Source organism: Microtus pennsylvanicus, chromosome 2, assembly GCF_037038515.1.
Source record: "Microtus pennsylvanicus isolate mMicPen1 chromosome 2, mMicPen1.hap1, whole genome shotgun sequence".
NCBI classification, from domain to species: Eukaryota; Metazoa; Chordata; class Mammalia; order Rodentia; family Cricetidae; genus Microtus; species Microtus pennsylvanicus.
Genome location: NC_134580.1, coordinates 132,213,496 through 132,241,383, shown reverse-complemented (window position 1 = coordinate 132,241,383; position 27,888 = coordinate 132,213,496). Strand labels below are relative to the sequence as shown.

The 27,888-nt window shown below is 44.4% G+C and overlaps 1 protein-coding gene across 4 annotated transcripts in view; it reads left to right on the top strand.

The window, feature by feature from the left end:
- Positions 1–23,424, top strand: part of LOC142844383 (protein NDRG3) — a 65,552-nt gene extending 42,128 nt beyond the window's left edge. For 2 of the 4 annotated variants that reach the window (XM_075962795.1, XM_075962794.1), the window contains 14 exons: positions 402–507; positions 2,631–2,751; positions 4,736–4,798; positions 6,938–6,998; positions 8,219–8,305; positions 11,670–11,726; positions 13,627–13,730; positions 14,892–14,957; positions 15,061–15,112; positions 17,474–17,521; positions 19,243–19,278; positions 19,488–19,539; positions 20,779–20,817; positions 21,913–23,424. In XM_075962795.1, coding sequence (XP_075818910.1) covers positions 402–507; positions 2,631–2,751; positions 4,736–4,798; positions 6,938–6,998; positions 8,219–8,305; positions 11,670–11,726; positions 13,627–13,730; positions 14,892–14,957; positions 15,061–15,112; positions 17,474–17,521; positions 19,243–19,278; positions 19,488–19,539; positions 20,779–20,817; positions 21,913–22,094 — 1,074 coding nt within the window. In that variant the 3' untranslated portion in view covers positions 22,095–23,424. The remainder of the gene's footprint in view (positions 1–401; positions 508–2,630; positions 2,752–4,735; positions 4,799–6,937; positions 6,999–8,218; positions 8,306–11,669; positions 11,727–13,626; positions 13,731–14,891; positions 14,958–15,060; positions 15,113–17,473; positions 17,522–19,242; positions 19,279–19,487; positions 19,540–20,778; positions 20,818–21,912) is intronic. The other 2 variants (XM_075962798.1, XM_075962796.1) reach the window with 1 other exon arrangement.
- The last annotated feature ends 4,464 nt before the right edge of the window (positions 23,425–27,888 follow it).

Sequence of the window (27,888 nt, the reverse complement as noted above, 5' to 3'; positions counted from 1 at the left end):
AAGGAGAAGAATTCGAGGCCAAGATGCCTTTTGGTGTCTACTGGAATTATCTGCAGCTAGACACGTGTTCAAGATCTTTGAAGCCTCTGGCTTTTTACCCAGGAATAGTTTTACATTTTCTGTTTCTTAACTATTTTTTCCTTAAATATTTCCTGGCTCTTTATCTAATTTGTTGATCTCCTTCCCATACCAAATTACAAATTTATCAACAAATTCTTGATTTCCTGGTCTCCTAAAATTGAGCTTTGAGGACAACAAGGAATCTTTTTCTGTGTATTTATTTATTATCTGATTAGTAGATAATAAATTAGAAAGTTCAAATAGTGTGTGTAGTACTGTCTGTTTCTGGTGGGCTTATGATTCATTAAGCCTTTCTAAGATTTTATGTTGTCTTATTGCAGGAACATGACATTGAAACACCCCATGGTATGGTACACGTCACCATAAGAGGCTTACCAAAAGGAAACAGACCAGTTATCCTGACATATCATGACATTGGGCTCAACCGTATGTATTGATTTACAGCTTCACTTTTTAATCAGCATCTGTAATCTCTATATATTAAGGGAACAATAGTATTCCATTTTTATTTATTTGTTGATCGATTGATCGGTTTTTCAAGGCAAACTCTGTGTAACAGCCCTGGCTGTCCTGGAACTCTTCTCTGTTCAAGGCTAGCCTTGAACTCACAGAGATCTACCTATCATGTGCTGGCATTAAATCATATTTTTATTTATTTATTTTTTTGGATAGTCTTCCATTTTTTTTTGAAAAATTATTTTGTGTGTATGACTGCTTGTACTGCATGTACACTGCCTGTGTGCTTGGTACCTGTGGATATCCAAAAGGGGCATCAGATCCCTGGAACTTCAGTTACAGGCGGTTGTAAGCCACCATGTGGGTGCTAAGAAGCTAGCTCTCCAGCCCTAAATAGTGGTATTTAATAAAGCAGAGCTAGTCTTTCTATTTGTTTGTTTATTTATTTATTTACTTACTTTTTGGTTTTTTTTTTTTTTCGAGACAAGGTTTCTCTGTAGCTTTGGTGCCTGCCTCTGCCTCCCTAGTGCTGGGATTAAAGGCAAGCACCACCACTGTCCGGCTGAACTAGTCTTTCTCACACTCCATCTTTACTGTCACATGCAGGGTTACCATCTTTAGGTAGCATTCGGGGCATGTACTTGGAGGATTTTAGACTATATTCTCCTTTTTGTTGTGTCCACTTCAGACTGACCTGTCAGGTACTATGAGAGCAGAGCCAAAGTCCCTTTCCTGTTTTTTGTTTGGTTGTAAGGGTACTGGAGACTGAATGCAGGGCCATGCTCATGCGCATTAAGTGCTCTTCCACCACCTAAGCCATGGTGCTTTGTTTATGTTTGAGGTTAGAAAAATCTAGAGTTTCAACTTAATTTTGTTGTGAGAAACTCACTGAATTATTAAGTTTTCTTTCTACAGCCTATTACTAGGTTCTTTAAGTAGGTGCTCCATCATGATGCAGTTTGAGTATCCCTATTATTATTCAAGCTCAAATACAAAACTACAAAATCTGGAGCTGTTTTAATGCTGCTGTGTTGTGATGAGTAGAAATTTCTATGTCTGACTTAAGGTAATAGTCACATTCAACACAGAGGTGCACTAAAAGTACTGAATACAATAATTATTAGACAATCTGTATTAGGTATATGTGAGATTAAAAATGAGCCGGGCTGTGGTGGCACATGCCTTTAATCCCAACACTCGGGAGGCAGAGGCAGGCGGATCTCTGTGAGTTCGAGGCCAGCCTGGTCTACAGAGCTAGTTCCAGGACAGGCTCCAAAGCTACAGAGAAACCCTGTCTCGAAAAACAAAAATAAATAAATAAATAAATAAATAAATAAATAATATTCAAGTTTAATATAAAACCAGAAGATTTCTCATTATTTATATGCAGATATTTAAAAATACAAAAGTCTTGGTACTTCTGTTAAAAAAGCATTTCAGAAAAGCAACACTGAACATGTGGAATGAGTTTAGTCTCTAAGCCAAAAATTATGTAACGCCAGTACTTGGAATACCCTCTCAAGGTTAGGTTCTAACTACCAGTGCACAGACTCTCAAAACCTGTATCCTTCATGCAGCTCTGCCTTGCAGAGTGTTGAGTTGACAGCCCAGGGCTGAGATTTAGCATGAGAAATGATGAAGACCCTACGCTAAGAGGAAAGAAATAGGGCAGCATCTCCTCCATGCGTATAGCAGTTCTGACAGCCCCATGTGGTCAGCAGCTGGGAATGTCCTCTACCCAGGGTCAGGGGAAGGTCAGTGTCTCCTCCTCAGGTAGAGGATCAAGGTGCATGAAAGACAGCATTGTGGGTAGGAGATTATTTTGTCCACCACCAGGAAACCCAGCAAACATTCACAAGGTGTTCCTACTCTGAACCCATGGTGTAGAGTTGAGAACCAATTGCTCTCCAGGCACAGAGGTGCCTCCTGTGGAGTCTTCCTTCAGCAGCCTGAGTGAGGCTGTGTGCAGACTCCTCACTTAAGTGGACTGGGGCTGAGAAGGGAGAGAAAGAGCATGGGCTCAGCATTGCTGAGCAGAGGAAAACTGGGGAGAGCTGGAGAGCTTGTGATCCACGGGTGTTCTCGTCTCATAGATAAATCCTGTTTCAACACCTTCTTCAACTTCGAGGATATGCAGGAGATCACCCAGCACTTTGCTGTCTGTCACGTGGATGCCCCAGGCCAGCAAGAAGGGGCCCCATCCTTCCCAACAGGGTAAGGCCACAGGGAAGACTTCTGGGAGGCTTGAGGCCAAAGAACAAATGGGTGCATGGTAGGGGCTCTTGGTGTGTTTCCCTCCCTGTGATGGTATCACACTTACAAGAGGTGTTGCTTGCCTGTCTTTCTGCTCCTGGTCTCAGAAGCCTGAGTGTAAGTGTGTTGAGGGCTGCTGTGTTTTCACATACCCAGGATTGCCACTGCATGGCCGGGACCTATGTACCTGTAGTCACAAGGCAGAATGTGTCTGGAGCTCCCACTTCTCACGGACTCCCATCTGTCCCGACTCCTTTGTTGTACACTTGTCACTTCTGTGTCTCTTCCTAAAGTGCCCGACACATAGGCAGAGCCCAGACTCCTCTGAACCTGCTCTGGGAGTGCCTTCCTATTGGAATTCCCACCTAGAGATGGATTTTGGACACTTGGGGAACCATTTATTCTGACGCCATCTTGACAGGCAAGGGTACCATCTGACTGACCTTGGCACTCAACATCATGCTAAACTTGCTCTGTATGTTGGCATCACAGATTCCCAAGGGAGCGTTTGTACCTGCATAGAACCCAGGCTTTCCAGAAACCGCTAAATGCTCATGTTTGTTAGTGCACTCAATCCCTACAACCCTATAGGATCTGTGTCACTGTACAAATAAGTAGCCGGGCTGGGATTCGAACCCAATAAGTCTTGTTCTAGAATCTTCGTTGACTCTTTCCAAGCTGTTGTGTCTCTCAGATAGGAGTTGTTATTCGCCCAGGTGATATCTACCAAGATTTTTTTCCTAATTTGTGCACAGGTGGTGTGAGAACACTCCATTTCTTACCGTGTTCAGCAGAAGCAGACTGAGCGCCTGTTGATTGTGGAGCAGAGGGCAGAGGTCACCAAACACGGGCGATTATTTAACACGCATATGGGCGATTATTTTACAGGCACACACAAACACACACACACACGCACCTCACACGCATGCACCTCACACACAATCAGTGTCATTTTAAAATATCCTCTCTCTCACTGATGCTGTCCTCTCTGTGACTCTCTCCTTACTCTTTCTCCTCTGGGGCAGCCCCTGGGCTTGCCTGGTGATTTTAAAATCAGTTCATATCATAAATAAGCAGTTGTCATTCATCCAGATGACATCCATCAAGGTTTTTTCTGACTTTTGCATAAATAGTTTTGAGAACATTCTGTCCCATATAGTGTTCACCAGATGCAGTCTGAGCTCCATATTGGTTATGGGACACATCCTACCTCCTTATATAGGAGGCCATTTACTATATAAAGACTAGCCAAATACATACACGCACACATGCACATACTTACTCTAGTACAATTTACTATAAGATATATATATATACATACATATATATATAATCTTAAAATATCCTGTCCCTCTTTGGATCTATCATCTCTGTGATTTTCTCCTTACTCTTCCTCTGGTCAGCTCCTGGACTTGCCTGCCCATTTTAGAATCAGTTCATATCATAATTAAGCAGTTTATAAAAGAAACATGTTATCTTACACCTAAATGAAATAAATGAGTATTTATTCTGAGGAACCCAAGTTCTATAATAGTGCATAGGCCCAGGAAATTGATATTTTCTGTTGCAATTAACTTTCTAAATATGATTGACAGACTGCAAGCTACTTCCTGAGTTGTCTCTTGCTGCTGGACATTCCTGAGCCTGGAAACGAATGTTAAGAGTTTGGAAATAGCACACAGTAGGCCATCTCGCCAGTTCTCTTCCTGTAACTTTCTCTGCTATAAGGGGTGTGGCCCCTCTTACTTCCTCACATGGCCACCGTGGAGGATCATGGATCAGGCCACAGTTGTTTCCAGGCAACTAAACCACACCCTTTGAGCCCTTGGTTAAAAGGAAAAGAAAAATCTCGTGTTTCTCCAAGACTCCTGGACTGGTCAAGGTTTCCTAGAGACTGGGAATTGTGGATGCTTTCTAATTCAGAAGGTGTTCTTCTCGGTTTCAGGTATCAGTACCCCACCATGGATGAGCTAGCTGAAATGCTGCCTCCTGTACTTACACACTTAAGGTGAGTAGATTCTATAGTCTTCTACTTTCTCCCCTCTCTTTGCTGCAAATGAAACCCAGGGTTTCACTCCCAATAAACAGGTGTCTTTTCATTGAGATTTATTATCTTGTTTTGACTCTAGTTTATATTCTCTAAACTAGTGATTCACAAACAGAAGAGTCATTATGTTCATTGCACTTCGGTGGGTGTAGGTGACAACCAATCATAATAGACGCCTTAGACAAAGTAGGGTAGGGGTGTATCTCAGTGATAAAGCACATGTTAGCAAGTATTGTGCCCTGAGATTGATCTTTAGCACTAAGCAATATCAGTACAAAGAAATATATGAATATTATGATAGCTAAAAGAGCAGGCTCCTCATAAATGAAGCTAGCTAGCAAATGTCCTCCTGGATACATGCCATATAGGCTATGACAGAGAGCCAGGGCAAAAGAAAGACAGAATAATTATAAGATCAAGTGGAGGAAAGGCATGTTGAACAACCTGAGAAGCACAGACCAGATTCCGTAAGCCTGAAAGATCAGATAAAAGTTCACAATATCTGTTGGTAGAGACTGCTTGTTCGGGCCTGGCCGCCCAGACCCGAAATAATCACACAAAAACTGTATTTATTACAATACTGTTTGGCCAATAGCTTAAGCTTCTTTTTTTAAAAAAAAAATATTTATTTATTTATTATGTATACAATATTCTGTCTGTGTGTGTGCCTGCAGGCCAGAAGAGGGCACCAGACCCCATTACAGATGGTTGTGAGCCACCATGTGGTTGCTGGGAATTGAACTCAGGACCTTTGGAAGAGCAGGCAATGCTCTTAACCGCTGAGCCATCTCTCCAGCCCCCTAGCTTAAGCTTCTTATTAACTAACTCTTACATTTTAAATTAATCCAATTTCTATTATTTTATCTTTTACCATGAGGCTCGTGATTATCTGGTACCGGCATGCGGGTGTCTTTCTCCTCCGGTGGCTACATGGCGTTTCCATGGTGTCTCCCTGTCTCTGCCTTCTTTTGTCCTCTATCTGCTTGGAATTTCCACCTTACTCAATTCTGCCCTCCCATAGGCCAAAGCAGCTTTATTCATTAACCCATGGTATTCACAGCATACAGAGGGGAATCCCACATCAAATGTCCTTATTGTAATAAAGAAAGACATCAATGAATTTTAATTCTGGAGTGATACATAGTTAGACTTTTAAAGGGATTACTGTAGGTATATAAATTATATGTTGGTAAAACTAACTTTAAAACAAGAATTATTCCTATTCTAGTTATTTGTAGAGGAGTAAAAGGAAAATGTATGGAGACAAGTTAAACAACCATAGTAGTTTAGGAAAAAAATAAAATTAGCTTGATACTTGATTCTGTTTAGGGATGGATTAAAATGAATTGTGAAGGCTGAAGAGAGGGCTCAGCAGTTGAAATTCCTGCCCCTGCAGAGAACCTAGGTGGTTCCCAGTACCTCAGTTGGGTGACTAACAACTGTCTCTAGCTCCAGCTCCAGAAGATTCATTGCCCTCTTTTGGACTCCACACTCACCCTGCACTTAATTCACACACAGATACAAGTGTATTTACTTAAACACAATCATCTTTAAAAATAAATGAAAGCTTATTTATTTAAAAAAATTAAAATTATAAAAACGTAAAGTGGGTAGTAACTAATGGAAATAATTCTGGGTAGTTTTTACAAGATTTACTGATGAATTTTGAGGTAGTAGTGAAAATGAATTCCAGGTTTGAGACATATATATATATATATATATATATATATATATATATATATATATATATATATATATACACACACACAGTTTTTGAGACTGAGTCTCTCTTATAGCCCTAGCCTTCCTGGAGCTCACTATGTAGACCAGGCTGGCCTGGAACTCACAACAATCTGCCTGCATCTGCCTCCCAAGTGCTGAAATTAAAGGTGTGTACCACCACCCCTACAACATATTTTATCAACCTTTAAAAGCAAATTTGAAAGTAGGTGATGTTACCCTTGTTGATATTGGTAAGACACTGAAGTTTGAAAAGTTGAAGAAGCTTGTCTAAGAAACTGCGTGAGACTCTTGTATACATGCAGCTTGTATTCTTTCCAAAGGTAGTTGACTCAGTCAATTGTTATGTCCTCTTCACAGTCTGAAGGGCATCATTGGTATTGGAGTTGGAGCAGGAGCCTACATCCTCAGCCGATTTGCAGTAAGTACAGGAAAGATTAGTCTCAACTCCCCAAGGCAGTGTGTGGGTCCCAGCTGGGTGCCTGCTTGTGTTGGTATTGTAAGTTCCAACTGCTCCAGCCTGTGTGTGTGTGCATAAAGGCTTGCCTTGTGTGTAGAGGACCTGAAAATCCATATATGAGGCCAGAACATTGTAAAGAGACCCAGATGCAGCTTCTGGGGAGATTGTTAAAGCCATGAAAACTGAGCTTGAGAAGCCATGAACTGACACCATCATGTGACTAAACAGCGGGACTACAGTCTCCTTCCAACCCTGTAGAAGGACTCCTGTTGTGATCCCTCCTGGGCCACAGGGGAGGACTCCTGTTGTGATCCCTCCTGGGCCATGGGGGACGACTCCTGTTGTGATCCCTCCTGGGCCACAGGGGAGGACTCCTGTTGTGATCCCTCCTGGGCCATAGGGGAGGACTCCTGTTGTGATCCCTCCTGGGCCATAGGGGAAGACTCTTGTTGTGATCCCTCCTGGGCCATAGGGGAGGACTCTTGTTGTGATCCCTCCTGGGTCATGGGGGAGGACTCCTATTGTGATCCCTCCTGGGCCACAGGGGAGGACTCCTGTTGTGATCCCTCCTGGATCATAGGGGAGGACTCCTGTTGTGATCTCTCCTGGGTCATAGGGGAGGACTCCTGTTGTGATCCCTCCTGGGCCATGGGGGAGGACTCCTGTTGTGATCCCTCTTGGGTCATAGGGGAGGACTCCTGTTGTGATCCCTCCTGGGCCATGGGGGAGGACTCCTGTTGTGATCCCTCCTGGGCCACAGGGGAGGGAGTTTGGGATGGCATTGCGTATTCAGGCAGCTTCAAGAAAAAAAATCAGGAGCCCATGTTGTCCCACAGCAGCCCACAGAAGCCCCTATGCCAAGTCCTTCAGCACACCCGTCCATAAGGAAGTCCCCCTGTGAGTCAAACAACTGCAGTATGCTCTCCCCTGCTGTAGCCACAAAATCTAGTCTTCCCTCAGCACCCGTGAAGGGAAGATGGCCTAATAGCATCCTGAGAGCCTGGTTTCCAGGTGCTGGGTCAGATGTCAAGAGGACTTGTCTGTAAGGGCTCCAGAGCATCTCTGCAGTCCTCCTTCCAGACACCAGGAGCGAGGCCTAGCACTGACCTGCTGAGCATGGCTGCTGCTTTAAAGGAGTGGGGAGTGGGCGTCTCACACAGTTGTCTCTGTCTCTCTCTCAGCTCAATCATCCAGAGCTGGTGGAAGGCCTTGTGCTCATTAACATTGACCCGTGTGCTAAAGGCTGGATTGACTGGGCAGCTTCCAAAGTAAGTCCTTCAGTGACAGTGTCCGTCTGTTCATTTTCTCGTCCCTTAGAAAATTACCTTTCCATGAAGCTTAAAGGCAAAATGAGATGTTTCGTTTTGTTGAGTGTTTTGAACTGAATGTGCTATGCAAGCATTCATAACATCGAACTTCATCCACAGCCCCTCACAAAATGTCTTAAATATGCAGCTTATGAATATTAGCACATGTCATCACCACCAGCCATGGAGTCGTCTCAGATCTTCTACCTCTTCATCACAGATTCTCTTTGCCCGGTATTTCCTTATTCTGACTTCTGTTACCAACAGACTGGTCTCATCTGTTCTGAAGCTTCTTGTAATTGGTATTGTAGACTATATTCTTCCGTGTCTTGCTTCTTTGCTATCATTCTTGCTGTTATTGCAACAGCAACGAAAACTGTCCTGCCATCATCTTTGTTTTTTATTTGTGGTATAGGCAATGAGTCCAGACCATTTTACATGCTAGGCAAGTACTGTAATATTATGCTATACCCTACCTCTTACCATCTTTGTTAATGTTATAGGTTATAACTTGAATTTCCCTAAGAGGCAGTGACATCTCTGCCTATTTTTGGAATATTCTCATAAAGTTCCTTCTGAAATCCTCTGCCCCTCTTGTATGGCTCCCCGTTCAACATAAACACATTTTGCATGTATGGGACTGGAGAGATGGCTCAGGTGTTAGGAGCAATGACTGCACTTCCAAAGCACCTGGGTTCAATTCCCAGCACCACATGGCAGCTGTCTCTAAATCCAATTCCGGGAATCCGACACCCTCATATAGACATACATGCAGGCAAGCGCCAGTGCAAATAAAAATAAATAAATCTTTTTTAAAAAATTTGCACGTAAGTCTCTTGCTGGATTCTTGTCTCTCAAATATCTTTGTCTGATTTGCATTTTTATTCTTTTAACAAATAAAATGAATGAATGAATCATATCTCTAGTAAACACAGAAATAGCTCTTTCCTACTGTTCCACATGTCATATGGATTATTAATTTTCACCATATGAAAAAATGAAGAAATTTGATCTTTACAATATGTGCCAGCAGACAGAAAACAAAATAAGTATGCTAACGACCTAATGAATATAAAAATCCCCATGCTCAACTCGAGTAAAGGAGAGACCATGGAGAAAGCATCATATTCTGTTAGCATTAGGTTCCCCTACATTAAAACGTGATCCCTGTTTTCAGTTTGCAATGGAAGCAGTTCATTTTCTTATTGAAGGCAAATTCTATTTATATGTCTTAATATAAATATATGGTTGTTGAAGTTAAAGCAGTGATGTTTTCCATAAGAGAAAAAACTTGCTTTCATTCCCTTATCAGGAAGATGACTAATGTAATAATCTCATTTTTAAATACCTGCTTTTAGACACCTGCTGGCTACCATGAATGTCTTTGTAATTTACCACCAAAACAGTACTACAGCATCATTGATCACATTTATCAGGGATTTATTGGTACTCAAACCTATGATATCCAGGAATTTAGTATCTGAGAACTTTAAAGGATAGTGATGTAGTTGTAAAGGAAGGTTATAATGACCTTTAAAGAAATTAACACATATTTAATGCTTACTGTATACCAGCCACTATTTTATTTTGTTTGGATTTTTTATGTTCTGCTGCTTTTTGTTGCTGTTTTTATTTTTTTGGTTTTTCCAGACATGATTTCTCTTTTAAGCCATGGCTGTCATGAAACTCCCTCTGTAGACCAGGTTGGCCTCAAACTCACAGAGATCACCTGCCTTTGCCTTCCAAGTGCTGGGATTAAAGGTGTGTGCCACCATCGCCTGATTTTCTTTTCTACTGTTTAAACTGCTCTTCTCAGGTTAACCAAATCAATTAATAAATTTTAAGGTCACATAGCAAGAAACTCACCATGCTAGGATACTTCTGAAAACATTTGTAAGACAAAAAGATAAAATCTAATTACCAATGAGAGAAGGTAACACAAATGTAATGCTATAGAATGGAATAATATATGATCACAAATTTGTCTTATTGAGGCCTGATGTGAGATGGGGATAGAGTTTGAGGCCAGACTGAGCTATATTGTGAGACTTTGTTTTTAAAACAAATAAACAACAACAACAACAACAACAAAAAGATTTTGGCTGTTTGATAAGGAAAATTACAAAATTCTCATATAAAGAAAAAACTATCTGGGCCAGGGATGGTGGGACATACCTTTAATTCTAGCACTCTGGAGGCAGAGGCAGGCAGATATGTCTCTGTGAGTTTCAGGCTATCCTGGTCTGTTTTTCAAACTCCAGATAAATGAGACCCTGCATATATTTTCTACCTATCAACAGACCAGATTCTGCACAGTCTGTCTATGCTCCGCACATTTATTTACATTGGGGACTGTTGCCTTCCCTAGCTTTGGATGGGTGTACTAACAATGCTGGTGCCAGCTGCATTGGAATTCTCTCTCAGTCTGATGCTGTAAAATGTGCTCACCTGTCTAGTATACGACCCTCACACTTAGATGTGTAACAACCTAGTGACATTCATAGAACACTTTGAGTCTGAGCATTTTGAATAGTGCAACACATGAAGTGAACTGGGTAATTAATCCTCCTCCTCTTTCCTCTGTAGCCTGTGGCTCACTGACAGCCCACGGGGTGATGTCAGGCCATCTTGTTTCCTTAACCTTCCCTATGTCCCTGTCTCTCCCTCACCTCCTCTGCATCCCCACCTCCAACTCAGTATGTCACTTACAATCCAAGTCCTCAGTAGGAATTCCATCCGAAGCCCAGGAAGAAAGCTTAAAGGGGAACTGGCAAGATCATTTGAGCTGGAGATGTTTCTGAAAATAGACTGTCTCCAGATTTACAGATTGCTGCATTTATTAGATGTGAGATGCATCATTTTGAAATGGGAAGAACTGGGAGAAAAATGTTCAAAATGTGAGCTGTAAATATAGCTATTCCTCCCACTGCCTGAAATAAAGATGGCTAAAACTGGAAGGAATTTTTCCTTTTTCTCTTGCATGTCTTGGGCCGGGTTGTAAGTCGATCTCTGCTGCCGTCAACCCAGTGTAGATGCAGAAACAGGGGCAGGGATGAAGCGGCAGACTGCCACGGGTCTCAGGTCTCCCTGTTTTTGAAGGAATGGCCACTATTCCTTCCAGCCCTATTTCAAAGGAAGCTGTGCTCATGCCATGGAAAGAACACTTAGTTTTCCCTTGTATTCCCCTCCTCTCCCGCCATTTCTTTGAAGTGATACTGGTCTGTGTGTTTGTTTGATTTAGAAGACACTGTGTGTCCCTCCTTTAGTGGACAGCCTGTGACTGCTCCCATGTGCTCATTCTCCTAACACAGCTTTTCTCTTCCAGCTCTCAGGCTTGACGACCAACATCGTGGACATCATTTTGGCTCATCACTTTGGGCAGGTAAGCACCTGTACCACCAGAAGAGCTGGGTTTACCGGCTTGTGTGCGAAGCTTTGTTGTGTTTTAGAAAAGAAAGAGAGGTACGTTGCAATCTCCTGGATCCTGGCAGATAACATGTCCCTTGCAGTCAGAAGGACATGTGGCCCTGCCAAGGCCAGGCCTGCGGGGAAGCTTCTCTTAGCTCATGGATCTTGGCACTTGGAGAGTGACAGAAAACAGCATCTCCCCTCCTGTCCCTGTGAGCAGAATGCCATCTGTGTGTTTGACAACACCAGTGCTCACCAGACATCTTTAGAGCCACCGGGGGGTTCAGAGAAGGCCTCACAGAAATACAAGTTTCAGAAGGAGAAGACAAAGAACGCTGAGATGTTCTTGTGAGAGGAGCTTAGAGATGATCTCATTCTGTCCTCACGGACTGGCGGACACTGAAATCTGCAGCAGGGGTGACCTGCGCTGTGGATAATTGTTGGTGGGGATTGGCCTGCAGTCCTGTTTTCAGAGGGAAAAGTGAGTGATGAGAAACTGAGCAGTGTGAGGTCAGGAGCTGTGAGGCGGCTGGGATGTGGAGGAACAGCTACAGTGAGGGGCAGAGGTAGGCCAGTCTAGAGTACTTAGTATTCTGAATACGCCCCAAGGAAAGTGCTAGGTTAGGACAGATCAAGCTCTTACCTTCTACTGATTATGTATGTGCGAGGTAGTTTCTTTATCTTGCTTATGTGGTGTAAGACTGGGTCCCCTGGAAGAACAACCAATGCTCTTAACCACTGAGCTTTCTCTCCAGCACCTTTGGCTTTATTTTAAGGTCAGAAACACAGCATAATATGCCACCATTGTCCACATCGAAAATGAAGAAGCTGACATTTAAATCAAGGTCCAGCTCCAAAGTAGTAGTCTTTCCTTCATTATTTTCTTTTATTTCGTTACACTTTATCAGTGTAACAAACGTACTTTTGTTTAGAGAAAGGAGCTTGTACAGCCCTATTACAGAAAATCTGCAACCCATCTCATTTCCTGTTTCTTACAGGCAGTCACTGTAAGTCTGATTATTTTCATTCTTGCCTCTGAAACAATGCCTATGCCCAGGCATGTCCTCAAACTTGGATCCTCTTCCTTCAGCTTTCTAAGTCCTTGGGATTTTACTCTCATTCTTTTGTTGGTGGGTGACCTCCATCTATATTGTTTCCTTGATTAAGGAGACATAATTCACATATACTACGATGATGTACACACTGTAATGTAATGTCTCTGATCTTTGTCCTATTTTTTTAGATTTATTTATTTATTACCATATTTTTTTAGATTTATTTATTTATTGTGTATAGAGTATTCTGTCTGCATTACACCTGCAAGCCAGAAGAGGGCACCAGATCTCATTAAGGATGGTTGTGAGCCATGTGGTTGCTGGGAATTGAACTCAGGTCCTCTAGAAGAACAACCACTGCTCTTAACCCCTGAGCCATCTCTCCAGCCCTACCATATATTTTATTATGTAGTATATTCTACCAACCAAAAAGGTTCTCTCGTGTGCTTCCTGCTCACTAATCCTCCTAAACAGTGTACTCACTAGTCCATTACCTCTCTACTTTTGCCTGCTTTTGAACTTCAAATGAGTAAAATCAATGGGTACTGTCTGGGCGTGACATTTTTTGCTCTGTGTACCTATTTTTAGTACGTGCCATTCCATATACCAGTTGGTGCCCTCATTTGACACAGAATATGGAACTGAACTATGATGAGACAAATAAAGATGTTAGCCATTCAGTGTATCTGTACATTAGTAAATCCTAAGCTCCGCCCCAAATCCCTGCATGGAAAAGCTATTGCCACTGAGAATACTAACCAAATAGGATGGACTTGTTCTGCAGCCCAGTTTACTGGTGTTTTCTTTCACTTATTCTAGGAGGAGTTGCAGGCCAATTTGGACCTCATTCAAACCTACAGACTGCACATTGCTCAAGACATCAACCAAGAAAACCTCCAGCTCTTTCTGGGTTCCTATAATGGGTAGAGTTGTTTGTCATTCCTTCTGTTAACTGTGTAGTCCAGCTCTAAAGTCTGTGTGATGGGAGGAATAATCTACTGCCATTGTTGTCCTGCCTATGCGGTTTGACCATTCTAGGATGGAAAACTATAGACAGTTTTAGAAAGATCTCTAAAGAAGGAAACTGTGAGCTATAAAACAGCTGTAGTTTCTAGGTTGTCTTGAGGGGGAAAAAAAGAAATCTAACTTACATATATTTAAGAAAAGAGGGCAGTGGTGGTATATGCCTCTAATCCCAGCACTCCGGAGGCAGAGGCAGGCGGATCTCTGTGAGTTCGAGGCCAGCCTCGAACTACAAGAGCTAGTTCCAGGACAGGCTCCAAAGCCACAGAGAAACCCTGTCTCAAAAAAACAAAGAAAAAAAGAAAGAAAGAAAAGGAAAACAATAAAAAGAAAAGAAAAGAATGGTAGGGACGAGAAGGAAGCCCTTACAGGAAGACAATGGAGAGAATATTAGGACTTGATTTTGATTCTGTTTGCTGATACCTTGTCATGAATCAGTCAGAGTAACACAAGGATGTAAGTCAACTCCTTTTTCCTTGAGTATTTCAAAATTTACTTTTATACCTTCGCTGTCAGAGGGTAGGCTGAGGAGAGAGCACTGGTTCTTACCCCAGTGATAGTTTTTCAGAGGGAAGATGGTGGAGAAGGCTACATTTGTCAGCTGGAAGTTTGCAGAGTTACATAGCCTGTAAGGTGTGATGCCAAGCTTTGGATCTGGTCTGGAGAGCTTTCTACTTTTAATTGAAATAAAAAAGACTAAAAAGCTCTTTGCAAAGCTATTATAAATAAAGTCCTCTTCCCATATAAAAGTATGTCATTCCCTCCTTCTAAGGGACTCATTCCTACAGACCACTTAGAAAATTCAAGTTAGACTTGAGGATTTCAGTAGGGCTCCTGTTAGAGTTTAAAAGTTCCTTTTTAGCATCCGTAAAATCCATTCCTGCTTTGTAGCATGCATGGTGCCGTGGAAACAGCTGCTAAGGAGAATAGCTCAGGGCCCTTCCATCCTGAGGTGTGAAGAAAGACAGTGTTCCTAGACTGTCATACTCTGGATTACATGGTCGGGAAACACATGAAGGGCCACGATCTCCTGCAAATGATATTGATTCTGCTTTGTCTAGACGCAGAGACCTGGAAATTGAAAGACCTATATTGGGCCAAAATGATAACAGGTTGAAAACATTAAAGTAAGTGCCCCAGTCTCCCCGCTGAATGGCTGTGTATCTGCCTGTCATGACGAGTCCATTGTCCTTTTACTTGCTGACCATCTCCTCTTCGGCGTGTTCCTAGGTGTTCTACTTTACTGGTGGTAGGGGACAATTCACCTGCTGTGGAGGCTGTGGTAAGTATGTCCTGATGTGAGCAGCTGGGATTGAAGTGTAGTCAAGTGTGTGTGTCAGGAACACAGCTGACACAGTGTGTCATGGAAACATGGCCACACAGGCCATGCTGTATCTAATTCCACCTACCAGGTTTTACTGTTACGTATTTTTAAATCAGTTCCCATCGGATTGATCCGTGTGCTCTGTGTGCTGCCGTCCACTCTGTGGCAATTACAGTTAGATCTTTGGCTCTCAGCCTTCCACTTAAGAGAAGTTAGCCACCATAAATCCAGCAAATGAGAAAGCTGTCGAGGGCCTATATCCCTCTCCCTTGTGTTGACTTAAATAGCATGTTCACTTATTTTTTTAATTTATTTTAAATTTATTTACTTATTTAGATTTTTGAGACAGGGTTTCTTTGTAGCTCTGGAGCCTGTCCTGGAAGTAGCTCTTGTAGACCAGGCTAGCCTCAAACTCACAGAGATCCGCCTGCCTCTGCCTCTGCCTCCTGAGTGCTGGGATTAAAGGCATGCACCACCACTACCCGGTCACTTATTTTTTTAAAGGTATAGTTTAGCCAAATAAATAAGGCCTTTTCATCTTATTCCCACACTCCTGTTTTCAAGAGATGAGGCCTCATCCGAAACACAGAGTAGACCCCCCTCTAACTGCATTTAGACCTGACGCCCTGGCCAGAACCCCATATGCCTCTGGTGGTAGGAACTTGAGAGACACCCCAGGACACCAGGAGAAACTCCACAAGTGCCAGTTCAGGACTGACACCTGGTTTTGCTCACTAATTCAGCATCCTTCTGAGAATCTTCTGTTTGTTCAGGGCTGAGGAGTAACAGATCATTTGGGGATTTGGAAAATACAGAGACATGTCAGAGACTAATGACCGAGGCTGGAAATGTCGCTTAAGGCACAGCACTAATGTGCAAGGCCCTGGATTCAGTCTCCAGCCCTGCAGGAAAACACACATGCAGCCCTGGTGACTGTGGTTAGTTAAAAATGGAGACACAGAACATTGTATGAATTACAAAGTAGTGGATAACAGAAGACATGCTTTGTTAAATCCAGACATGGAAGTTGATTTCTTAGAAAATATAGCTTATCTACTATATTCTGAGCACTGTGACTAGCCATTAAATACCCATTTCAAAATTCTACCTGTGGAATCCTTGCATATTCTATAGAAAAATGGTGCATTTGTTTATCACAACCTGCATTGTCATTCACATAGAACAAATTAAGCCTCTGACTTGATCTTGGCTTTTAGATCATCTCCTGATTTCAGAGGAGTTTTGTATACCTGCCCATCAGCAATCCCAAGACCCAAAGTTCACCTGGATTGCTGGTTCTTGCCTAGGTAACGAGAACCACTGCCTCTTCAGTAAGCCACACGTGCCACTGTTCTCCTAAATCAGATCTTGTCACCTCAGAAACCGTCTTGCCTTCCACAGTGAGCTCCAGTCTGCCCTGAATTTGCTCTGTGTGCATCTTCACTTTATACTCTCTGCTGTAATGACACATGTGTACTGCACGACCGTCCTTTCTCTGCCTCTGGGAGTCTCCAGACACCACCTTTTCTTCCTGTCTCTGAAATTCCTACTTGGCCTTCCTTCTGTTCATTCCACACAGCTGTGAAGTTTCTGAAGTTACTTCGCTTTCTTTTGTGGTATATATAGTCACCCCCACTGGATTCCAAGCTCTTATCACAGGTTTTATGTGTATATTCTTAGAAGACATAAGGGAAAGCTGTTTGATCGAGTGAGCCATAAAATATTGTCCTACTAGAGCTATAGGTATAAAGTTCAGTGATGGGGCATGTGCTCAGATTATCTTCCCAAAATATTTTCTTAGAGGTTCCTGCCTTCACGGGTCGAAGGGCACAAGATCCTAAACATGGAGGTGTACCAGGCTGTCATCCCTAATTTTGCTGACCTTGCAACAGAACAAACACAGAAGAATTCTTCACACTGGGGAGCCAGAGAGGCAGTGAGGCAGAAGAGTCAGTGGTTGGGGAATGGCAGCTCTCCACTCCAGACAGGAGGGACTGAGCTGGGAGGTGGACACAGAGCACAGGCCCAGCTGATAGGCCAGGTGTGCTGGGACAGCATGGAGGAGATCCCAGCAGGACAGGGCCACAGTCCTGTTTGCCTCTCAGAGAAGGAATGTTCCTTGCCCACATCATGGCCAGCAGTAAGAGGCTTTAGAGTCAGCATGTTGTTCATTAAAGACTAAAAGCATCAGAAAAGAAAATGGCAAAATTTTTAGATGAAATCTGAACCATCAGACAAAGTGTGTATCACACTTTGTATGACACCTAATCTCTTGGGCTAGTAAGAAATTCTAATTTCTAAAGTTCTTTTCTTTTTCAGGTTGAATGCAATTCTCGCCTCGACCCTATAAATACCACTTTGCTAAAGGTAACGTGTCTTTTTTCACAGCCAACTACTTAGTACTTAGGTACTCGTCAACTCTGTGTTTTTATTCTCTCTCTCTCTTTTTCTCTCTCTCAGAATAAGAAAAATAGATTAATTACATTTATGTATTTATTGGTGGTGGACAGTACATGCCAAGGCACATAAGGACAATTTACAGAAGTCAGTTCTTTCCTTCCACCATGTGGGTCTCAAGGGTGGGACTCAGGTTGTCAGACTTGGCTGCATTGGCTACAAGCACTTTTATCCTCTGGGCCGACTCACCAGCCCAAAGAATATATTTTCTAAATTCTCAAAAAACAAATATGTAGTAATATACTAGTGTCTTTTTCCATATATCTTTTTAGATCATAAAGTCAGAGGAGCTGGAGGTCTGAGCACGGTGTCACAGGCCTTTAATCCCAGCGCTAAGGAGCTACAAGTACATCTCTTGCCTGGGCTTCTTAGAGATACCCAGTCTGAAAAAAAGTTTTTTTTAAAAAGGAAGAAGAAAGAAAGCTAGGATGGTGGCCTATGCCTATAATTCTGACTTATAGGAGTCTGAGGCAGGAGGTTTGCTATAAGTTTGAAGCCGCCTGAGCTATATAATGAGTTCCAGGCTATCCTGAACTACAAAACAACCAAGAAAATAAAGGTTAGAAGATATTTCTGTTTTCCTCCATTTTGTCATAAACACTTTCCCATTCCACTCAAAATTTAGTGAATGTACAACATAAGAAGAAATGAGGTGATGCTGGGAATGCTTTATATCCTGAGTCCTGTTGCGTTTTTAAGGAAACTTCTAAGAATGTCTTAGTGATGATGGGTACATTTTTCTCTTGGGGCTTCTTGTACTTGTTAAAAGTTTCTAGATTATCAAGATTCACCCTTGCCCCGGGTAGTGACAGCACACACCCTTAATCCCAGCATTTGGGAGGCAGAGGCAGGCAAATCTTTGAGGTCAAGGCCAGCCTGGTCTACAGAGTGAGTTCCAGGATAGCCAAGACTACATAGAGGAACCCTGTTATAGGATATTATTTTAAGGTGTGTTACATTCGTTTATGCTCTGGAACATTTGTTTAATGAGTTGCTTTGTTTATGCTGCATTTGTTTAACTCTGCGAAGCTGTGACTCTTTGCCTGTCTGAAACACCTGATGGTCTAATAAAGCGCTGAATGGCCAACAGCAAGGCAGGATAGGCGGGACTGGCAGGCCGAGAGGATAAATAGAAGGAGAAATGAGGAGAAGGAGGAGCAAAGGAGAACAAGGAGAGGAGGACATCCGGGGCCTGTGCCCAAGTACTTAGAGGCAAGAAGTGGAGGACTCAGCAACATAGGAAGCCCTGCCCTGACCTCTTAGTAGGGAAAGGGGCCCTCACAAAGTACGACACACTGAGATGTGCAGCACATTGTTTGAGGGCTGTGAAATAAGTGTCTTTGGGTGCAGATGAGCCAGGATGGAAGTTTTAGCTGATAGTACTGTCAGCCTAACAAGAAATACCTGCAGAGGTCTGAAAGCCAGGCCTGAGATCCTGTGAATGAACAGCGCTGGACATCTCTCTCAAGGGTATGGCCAGCATCAAGACTGCATAGCGTGCCCTGAAGTGATACAAAGATGGATGCTGTTAAGCATCAAGTTCATTCCTGATCTCTTCGAAAGGACATGGAATACCGAGAGCGTTCCCCTTAGTGGAGGTCCTGCTGACTTAGGTGTTCTTCCTCTTCTAGATGGCAGACTGTGGAGGACTGCCCCAAGTGGTTCAGGTAAGAAAGTGTTCATAATAATTTCTCTCTCTCTCTCTGTCTCTCTCTGTCTCTCTCTCTCTCTCTCTCTCTCTCTCTCTCTCTCTCTGTCTCTCTCTCTCTCTCTCTCTCTCTCTCTCTCTCTCTCTCCCCTCTGTCTTGCTCCCCCAGCCCTTTGCTACCTCTCTACTTAATGCAAAAATTAATGCCTTCTTTGTTTGTTCCTCCAGCCTGGGAAGCTCACCGAGGCCTTCAAGTACTTTTTGCAGGGGATGGGCTACAGTGAGTAGTATGTTTTCTATTTAGCAGAAGTTTATGGGTAATAGGATACGTTTAACATCTGGGAGACCACAATTCTCAGGACCACCCATTTGCTAGTTGGACTTTAAGTAGACGACAATGGAGTATAAAGTGTTCATTCATCTGTGCATGTGTCTAAGTGAGGCTGACAGCTAAGATACGTCCTCAGACTAAAAGGTGATTTTTTTTTCCTGTCTTTCTGTTTGTTTTGTTTTGTTTTTTGAGACAAGGTTTCTCTGTGTAGCCCTGGCTATCCTGGAACTTACTCTGTAGATCAGAGGGGCCTCAAACTCAGAGATCCACCTGCCTCTGCCTCCTGAGTGCTGGGATTAAAGATGTGTGTCACCACACCTGGCTCTAAGAGGTGATTTTATAGCACACTGAGGCTCAAGAATGTTTAGCTGCCTCCCATAGCAACCAGGATAGCCATGATTGAAACCTTCAAAGTCTGACTCCAGGCCCACATCTTAACCACTGAAGCTTTGGCTGCCTTAGCTATAAACTGGACCTTATGATTTATATCTGAACCCAGCAGATTTTACCTGGCCCACAGAAACAAAGTAAAGGCTCAGGAGAAAAGGCCAGTGTTAGAGCACGTCCGTGTCATGTGCTGCTGCACTGGGCTCTTACCTCTTAGACCCTGAGCTTTCTCATTTGTCACAGAAACTCACACTTGCTTCTCTCAGGGGGGAATAAATAAATACCTTTAACCCCAGAACAGAGCTCTTTACCCAGCGGGCAGATTTTCCATCTTTGGTGTCCATTAGATGATGACCGTTGGTGAGCTGCCCAGGAAGGTGGTCCCTAGGTTAGACCTGTAGCTGCCAGAAAGACCATGTGTGTCTTGTCTAGAGTGGCTATGTCGTCCCCGTCTGTGAGCTGCTACCACCCGAGCCCACACACACAGCCCTCTGGCTCACCAGGAGAAGTCCTCTCCTAGCCTAGTCTCATCCTCTCCCCCAGAAGATATCTGATCATGCAGCTAGCTTCTAAAACAGGGTACCGAGGCTGCCTATAGAATGAGGGTGGAACAGCTTCTTTTGTCTGTTTCGAGAAGTGGCATTAAAAGTGGTGCTTAAGCATCGATGCCCTTCTCTGGGACCTTGAAAGAAACTTCCATCCCTGCTCAGTATCCTGTCAGCATCTTCTAGGCAGCCAAGGTTGTCACATAGCTCTTGTGGGTCACTAACCTGCCTTTTCCTGTGTCCATCCTGCTTCCAGTCCCGTATGTGCAGCTCAGTCACCTCAGCAGCGAGTCAGGTACCTTCCTGTGCTGGCCCTGCCCGCCTCCCAACCATGCTCTTTCTGCTGCATTGGCTGCCTGCAGCATGTCCGCAGTTCCCTGTGCAGTGAGAGCCCGATAGAACAGGGCTTAGTGTGCTCTGAGAGTTTACCCTACAGATCAGGCCTGGTTCTGAAAAATGGAAAAAAAGGAGTCCATTGAAATGCCCAGGCCTCCTCTCATCCTCAGCCAGGGTGACAGTGGCAGCCAAAGCTCAATGGGGGAGGGGTCCCTCTTCCACTACCACCACACATTTACTAATCCTTGAAGTGAGCCCTAAACAGGAATCAGAAAGGTCCTGCAGTCTTGACTCTAGGTGAGAGGTTAGCATCTGTGTCCAGATACCACCACAGTGATGATGAAATGATAGCAGGGACAGTGACTGATGATCCAGAATTATGGGCAGTTAGTTCTGTCGGGTGAGGCCTTGTCCAGGCCATGATGAAGCTAAAAGGTTCTTAAAGTCAAAGTAGTAACAGTAACAAAATAGAAGTCTAAATTAAACAACCCGAGTCAGTCCCATGTCAATCCCTTGTCCCCAATAGCCTGTACCACATGCCTGTATAGCAATCAGCTCCAGAACACCTTCCCTCCCCTCCACCCATCCATGTCTCCTCCCCAGAGGGCAACAGTACCTGTGGACACGGATGGTAGTCTTGTTGTATCGGGCTTGCACTGTGTTTGTGAAATGCCTTCCTACTTGTGTGGTTTGTCATTCTTTCTTTTGGTTTAGTCTTGCATGCACTGCAGGTTTTTGATAACCAGTGTGTGTTCCCAAAGCCACCTTCCTAATCACTGTATGAATGGTGTGGTCACAGCTAAGAGGCTTTACTCTGCCTTAGGGTTTCCCATCAGACTCTGAAGTCAAATCTGGGGAGAATCCAGATGCAGGAGATCACAGCAGCCTTGCATACAGTCACTCACCTAGAGCAAAGGGTGCAGAGGGGGCACCTCTTATGCTGTGCTGGGCATCATCTTAGGTGGGCTGGGAAAGGTTAAGTCTTAGGTGAAGCCTGTAGAGCACTTGAGCTTCTCCAAGCTCCTCCTCCTGATCTCCTGGTTCTTTGTTACAGTACCATCTGCCAGCATGACCCGGCTCGCCCGATCACGAACCCACTCCACCTCGAGTAGCATTGGCTCTGGAGAAAGTCCCTTTAGCAGGTCTGTGACCAGCAATCAATCAGATGGAACTCAAGAATCCTGTGAGTCCCCTGATGTCCTGGACAGACACCAGACCATGGAGGTGTCTTGCTAAGCAGATGCTCCTCCCTGGACCACGCAAGTCCCTCCTCCCTGAAATGACCACTCCATAATAGAACATTTCATCCTGTCAGCTGGCCTCCACTTTCACTCATGCATGGCCACAGAACCTTTCTCTAATAGCCTGGATTTACCATTCTCTCTACACACCCCTTTTTGTATATACCAAGAACCACCCATGCCATTACTGTAACATTCCAACATCTTGATCCGATCTGATCTCCATATCTTCTCTTGCCAGCCTTTCCCTGTGCTCCCTCAAATATGTATCTGACGAGATTCTTTGATTCTCAACTCCATGTGTGTGCGAGCACGCGTGTCTGTGTCTGTGTGTGCATAGTTCTGTGATTTTAGACATGCTTTCTTGTAGCACTTCTGCAAAGGGACTTTTTTGCACTCAGTGGCGTTTTAAAGGGAAATATGCAGAGCAGATATCTGGATGGCTTGGGCCACAAGGTTGGATTTTGGTTCCACTTGGACAACATTTGCAGTGATTTTAGGAGAGAGCGGGTCTGAGGGATGTGGGGATGTAGTTACTGAGTGGACCAGTAGAGGGGTCACCTATTACACAGATAGGCAAGGTAGCAGTCGCCTGCCCTGTCCAAGCGGATTCATACATGTCATTGTGTAAGTCAGAGGGCACGATCTGAAACCCTCAGTGGTATCTCCACACTGTGGCATTTTCTCCAAGGAATTGTCCTAAGCTCTAGATTATCCAAGGAAGATGGAAAACAAACACCAGACTCCACTCTGCAGACTAAAATGCTGTCCGTGTAGCATCTGATACCACTTCCCAGACACCCACACATCTGTAGGAAGTGCCTCCCAGGTTGGATGGAGAGTGGTTCTCCATCCCTCTGTCCCAGAGAAGGGGACAGTATGATTTAAATATACCATCGATGGTGAGGGTCTTAGTAGGAAAAGGAGGAATCATTAACACACCACCATGATAAGTAAATGTAGCCTAGGTTCCAGCAAACATTAATGGAAACCAAGTCACATTGAAGTGGAACCCATTTCTGGGAAAGTCTTAAGCGTGCAATGTCCCTTTTTAGGAGGGAAGGGGACAATCTCAGGGCAGCCCTGTCCAGGTTGTCGGTGAGGGGTCATACCAGCCAGGGAGACCCTCTGGGAAGAAGCTGCCACACAGCAAGGACTCCTTTCTTGGAAGTATCCAGATGTGAGCCCAGCCAGGGTCATATGGTTCCAAACCCGAGGAAGAGGTTTTTCACACACTCCTTGCTTTATGCTAAGATAAGGAAGATGTCACTCTACCCGAGTGTGACTTTTTACAGATTAAATAAAGCTGTATATGTCTCATTGTTCCCTGGCTGCTGGTGTCATTTCTCTAAGTGACTCTCTGAAGGCTTGGGCTGGGAATGAGTCTCTTCTACAGGTTCCGAACTCTGCATTTTCTGATCTGTCATCATACCATGCTGAATTCCCCATCTACCTGACGTGTCCTGGTCTCCTCAAAACTCCCAAGAAGCCTGACAGTGCTATTCTTGATGAAAGGGAACTAGAGTCTAAGAAAGTTAGTCCATGTCTTATGTTCCATCGTCTCTGTGGAGTTCCTGGTCCTAACTATCATGTGATAATTTACAAACACTTCCTTGGGTGGTTCTTAAGACAGCAGGCTCTGTTTCTCCAGAAGCTGCTCTATGAATAGTTTTAGGAGCCCACCATCTTATAAAGGATGGAATAGTCCCTCTGGGACTGGAAGAAGGCTTTGCTCAAATCAGGAACGAAGGATTCGAGTAGAGCTGGTGGCTATAACATGTTTCTGGTCCCGTAGAAACAGTCTGCTCTCACCGTCTGATTGCCTAAAGAAGACTTGAATTCTTCTATCAAACATGCCTCATATACATGCTGGTCTCTTTTGGACTACCCCCTTGACTTCCCACTACTACCCACAGGGCCGTATGGACTATTGGCTCTGGACAACAGTCTTCTAACATGACAGAAGAGAACTCTGGTCATCCTCCCTTTGGAGTGTCTTTACACTGTCAGTTCCTGCATCTACGGTTGTTCTCACAGAGTCAGAGTCTCAGTTTGAAAAGGAGTGGAGCTAGGAACAGTTATGAGTGGGCCCTTGGGGTCAATTCCAAGCTCTAGAACAAAGCAAAAAAGCTCACCAAAGTTCCAAGAGAAGGTGACCATTCTAGCTCTACACTGTCTGTCCTGCTGCCTGAGCAACAGGCAGCTCATCCTCTAGATGAGGTCACTGTATCCTGCAGACATGGCCATTGCGATGAAAATGGGATTAGAGAGACACAAAGCTGCCTGGGCACTGAGCAGTTTCTGTTGCCTTTTGCCAACACTGCCCACCCACTCGCCAGGACACCACAGACAGTGCCTAAGCTCCTAGTATGCTTCTCAGACATGTGCCAAACGATCCGATCTCGTCTGTAAATGTGGCCAACACCTGTTTACCCTCGGCCTCACTGCCACTGCCTGGGCCTCGTCTTCCCCACTAGTTACTGTGCCTTATCCAAACCAGGAAGAGAAAGTTGCAGAGTCCTGGAGATGTGTCCAGCAAAAAGCAGGGCCCTTATGGCCCAAGGGTCCTAAAGGTTGTGGCCCTGCTGAGCCAGAGTCAGGAAGTTAATCACCTCCAATCCTCCCTTCAGACCACTGGAGTCAGTATTATGATCCTTCATGGCAGGAGACCCTACGAGCTGCATGCTTTGCTGCATGCTTTGCCTGAGGTCACACAGCTGGTCTGAGTTAGTCATCCTTGCTACCCAACGCAGAGATGTAAAGCCAAGCACTAAACTTGAACCTCATACTCATGGGCAGCTGAAATGGAAGAATTGCCCTGGTAGTGAGTGAATCCCAGCCCTCAGGAGGCAGTAGAATCACCCCTCCCACCAAGGCCACCCAGTCCCCGGAGTCTGAGAGGAAGGGGCCATCCAGAGCCAGTCGTGGGGCCCCAGCCTGCTTGGTGCTCCTGAGCTCTGCTGTGGACTTTGAGCTGCACAGAGAGGCAGCAGAGATCACTGTTTCTCCAGCTGATGAAACAGGGCTGCAGGACAGGTGGGCAGCCAGCCTCGATGAGATTCGTCCATTCCAAGGTAGGAGCATGAGGATTAGAATTATTAAGCAAATGGAACAGAGTTATGAGAGAAATAAAAGACAGAAACACAGAACAGCACCAGGAGGGAAATTCAGTGAATACTGAAACTGCCAGTGTTTATTTTCCACGTGTTTATAGACCCCACTCCAAAAGGGGAGGGGGAGGCAACAGACTGCATTAGCATGACAAAAGGAATAAACAGAGCATCCTCAATCAAGCACTGTTTAGACAGGACGGGTAATGCCAACATCCACAGACCAAGTATCCTGCAGGCAGCCACTCCCTGGAACCTCCTGCCAGTCTTCTTGAAGGAGCAGGGATAGACTTGAATTCTCTGACCTTTAGTCAAAGTGGAAGAGATCCACCTCTATACTCAAAATAGTAATTAACCACACCCTAGGTCAGGATCTCTTATTTGTTGCCACACCTGTTGTCGACAACGTCGAAAGAGCAAAAATAAGCTCAAACTCTTGACCTTTAGTTAGGATAGAAGACTCACATCTGTGGGCCCTGGCTGTGGACAGAGGAGCAGTCCTCCCTGCAAGACCAGGTCCACTAAGTGGGGACTATTCCCAAACATGGATGTCATCCCATGATGCTGATGAACAACACCCTCATCCAAGCAGCGTGTGGCTCTAGGGTAAGGAAGGTCCCTATCTATTCTGTGAGATGCTCCTTACAACTGTGAAGCCTTGGCAGTGCCTGGCACAGAAAACAAACTCAGTGAATGATAATTGAATAGAACCAAACAGATGAAATTTTACCTTGTCATCCGAAAAGGATTAGCGAACCAGCCCCCACACTGAAACACTTAATAGAAATTATTGGAAAATCAACATTTCTCTAGAAACCAGGGATGTGCTTAGTCCGAGGACAGCACACTGTGCAAACACTCTGCTCACTTTGGTTCATTCTGTTGATGTGTATTGAGAGCCTTCGGTGGGCCTCACAATGCTGAGGACAGGACATGGAACTGTAGGGTAATGGCGAATTGAACAAATATTCCAACTGAGCCTGGTGGCAGTCACAGAGCTGTGAAGCAATGGGACCAGTTGACCCCAAGAGTTTGGGGACAACCTAGGGAACACAGTCCTATAGCTCATAGTCTCATAAAAACAAAAAACAAAAACTTCTCAGGAACACAACAGAATAAGTGAAAAAGGAAAAGCTCCTGGAAGAATTTGTAACAGGCTCTTCAAAACCAGGAAGGAAGTATGGCCCCAGGGCTGGTTTCCCAAATGTTGGGTATGGTTACCCCACTTCTCAGATGAGGAAAGGGGCACCAGAGTGGAAGTGACAGTCAGTACCTCAGAGCCTTGCAAGTCACCGCTGTGTCACATGGACTCACAGACTCCCGGCTGTTTGCACCAATAACTGTTCAGTGTCACCTCTGCTATGGCTCCCATCCCAAGGCCTCTTGGCTCCTCCTTAGCTCATCTCTAACCCTAGCCACGGTCCCTGATATGCCTGGAGAGAGCTCAGTGTCTTGACACTATCCCTGCCACAAACTAGCAGAATTTGACCCCAGGCCTAAAAAATGGTTCTCAGGCCACAGGAGTTCACAGGAGAATCAGCAAAGGCTAAAGATTCCCAGAAAGCTTCCTGAGAAAGGATATAATCCAGACAGACCCAAAGGGAATGGAAAATGCAGGCTAGCCCATAGGAAGGAACACAAAAACAGTCCCCAAAGCTCCTACCCAGAGGTAGAAGAGACCCTTGGTGTTCTTAGAATGGAGCAAGGCCACAACCTCGGAAAGACTGACGCAAAGCAAACTGCCTGTAGCTTACCTGCAGTCTCTTCATATGAAGAAAGAGCTGGGGCTTGAACCTGACAAGAGGGGTCACTCCCAGTGTGGGTCCTAGCTGGATCATGGGCTGTGTCTCCACAGCAGCACCCTTCTCAGGTTTTGGCTGTGTGCTTCTGAGAGTGTGCTGAGGAATGATGGGAAGAATGCCCAGCAGAGGGAAATTGTCTAGCCCAAGCTCCAGTTCCTCTGGTTCAGACCAGAGACCTATGTCTACAGAACAGGTAAGTCATATCTGTGGGATCTCCACGCCTTTCCCAAGCATCATGAGTCTTTATAAACCTACATCTCACCACCTCCGAGTCTTTGGCCAACAACCCTAACACAGCCTCAAGCTTCAGTGAAAGCCTACAAATACCTTTACCAGTGAGCAACTTACTCCTGCTTAGTTTGCAGTATTGGTAAGAACATTGAAGAAGCAGATAAAAGAGGAAACATGAGGAACTGGTCAAGGAACTCAGTGGTGGAGCACCTGGTAAGCACACAGAAAGCCATGGTTCCCATCTCCAGCCCACACACATGAAATACTTAGCTCCTCAGTCACACTGTCCGCATTCCAAGTGTTCAGTGGCCTCATGTACTAAGTGGCTACCTTATTAGGTAGCTTAGAAAGTGGGTATCTACATTATTTGTTACAGAAAGTTCTCAGGCTAAGAGGTGATGTGAAATATTCGACAGAGATTCCGTTTTCCTGGTATGTATATGTGCTTGGTTTACTTTTAATCGTGGGGGTGCACATGAGTACAAGTAGTCATAGAGGCTAGAGGCATTGGATCCCCTGTAGCTGTAGTTACAGGCAGTTTTGAGCCACCTAATGTGAGTTCTCGGAACCAAACTTGGTTGCTCTGCAAGAGCAATAAGAGCTCTTAGCCTCTGAGACATCTCTCTAGTCCCTTCTTTGACTTTTT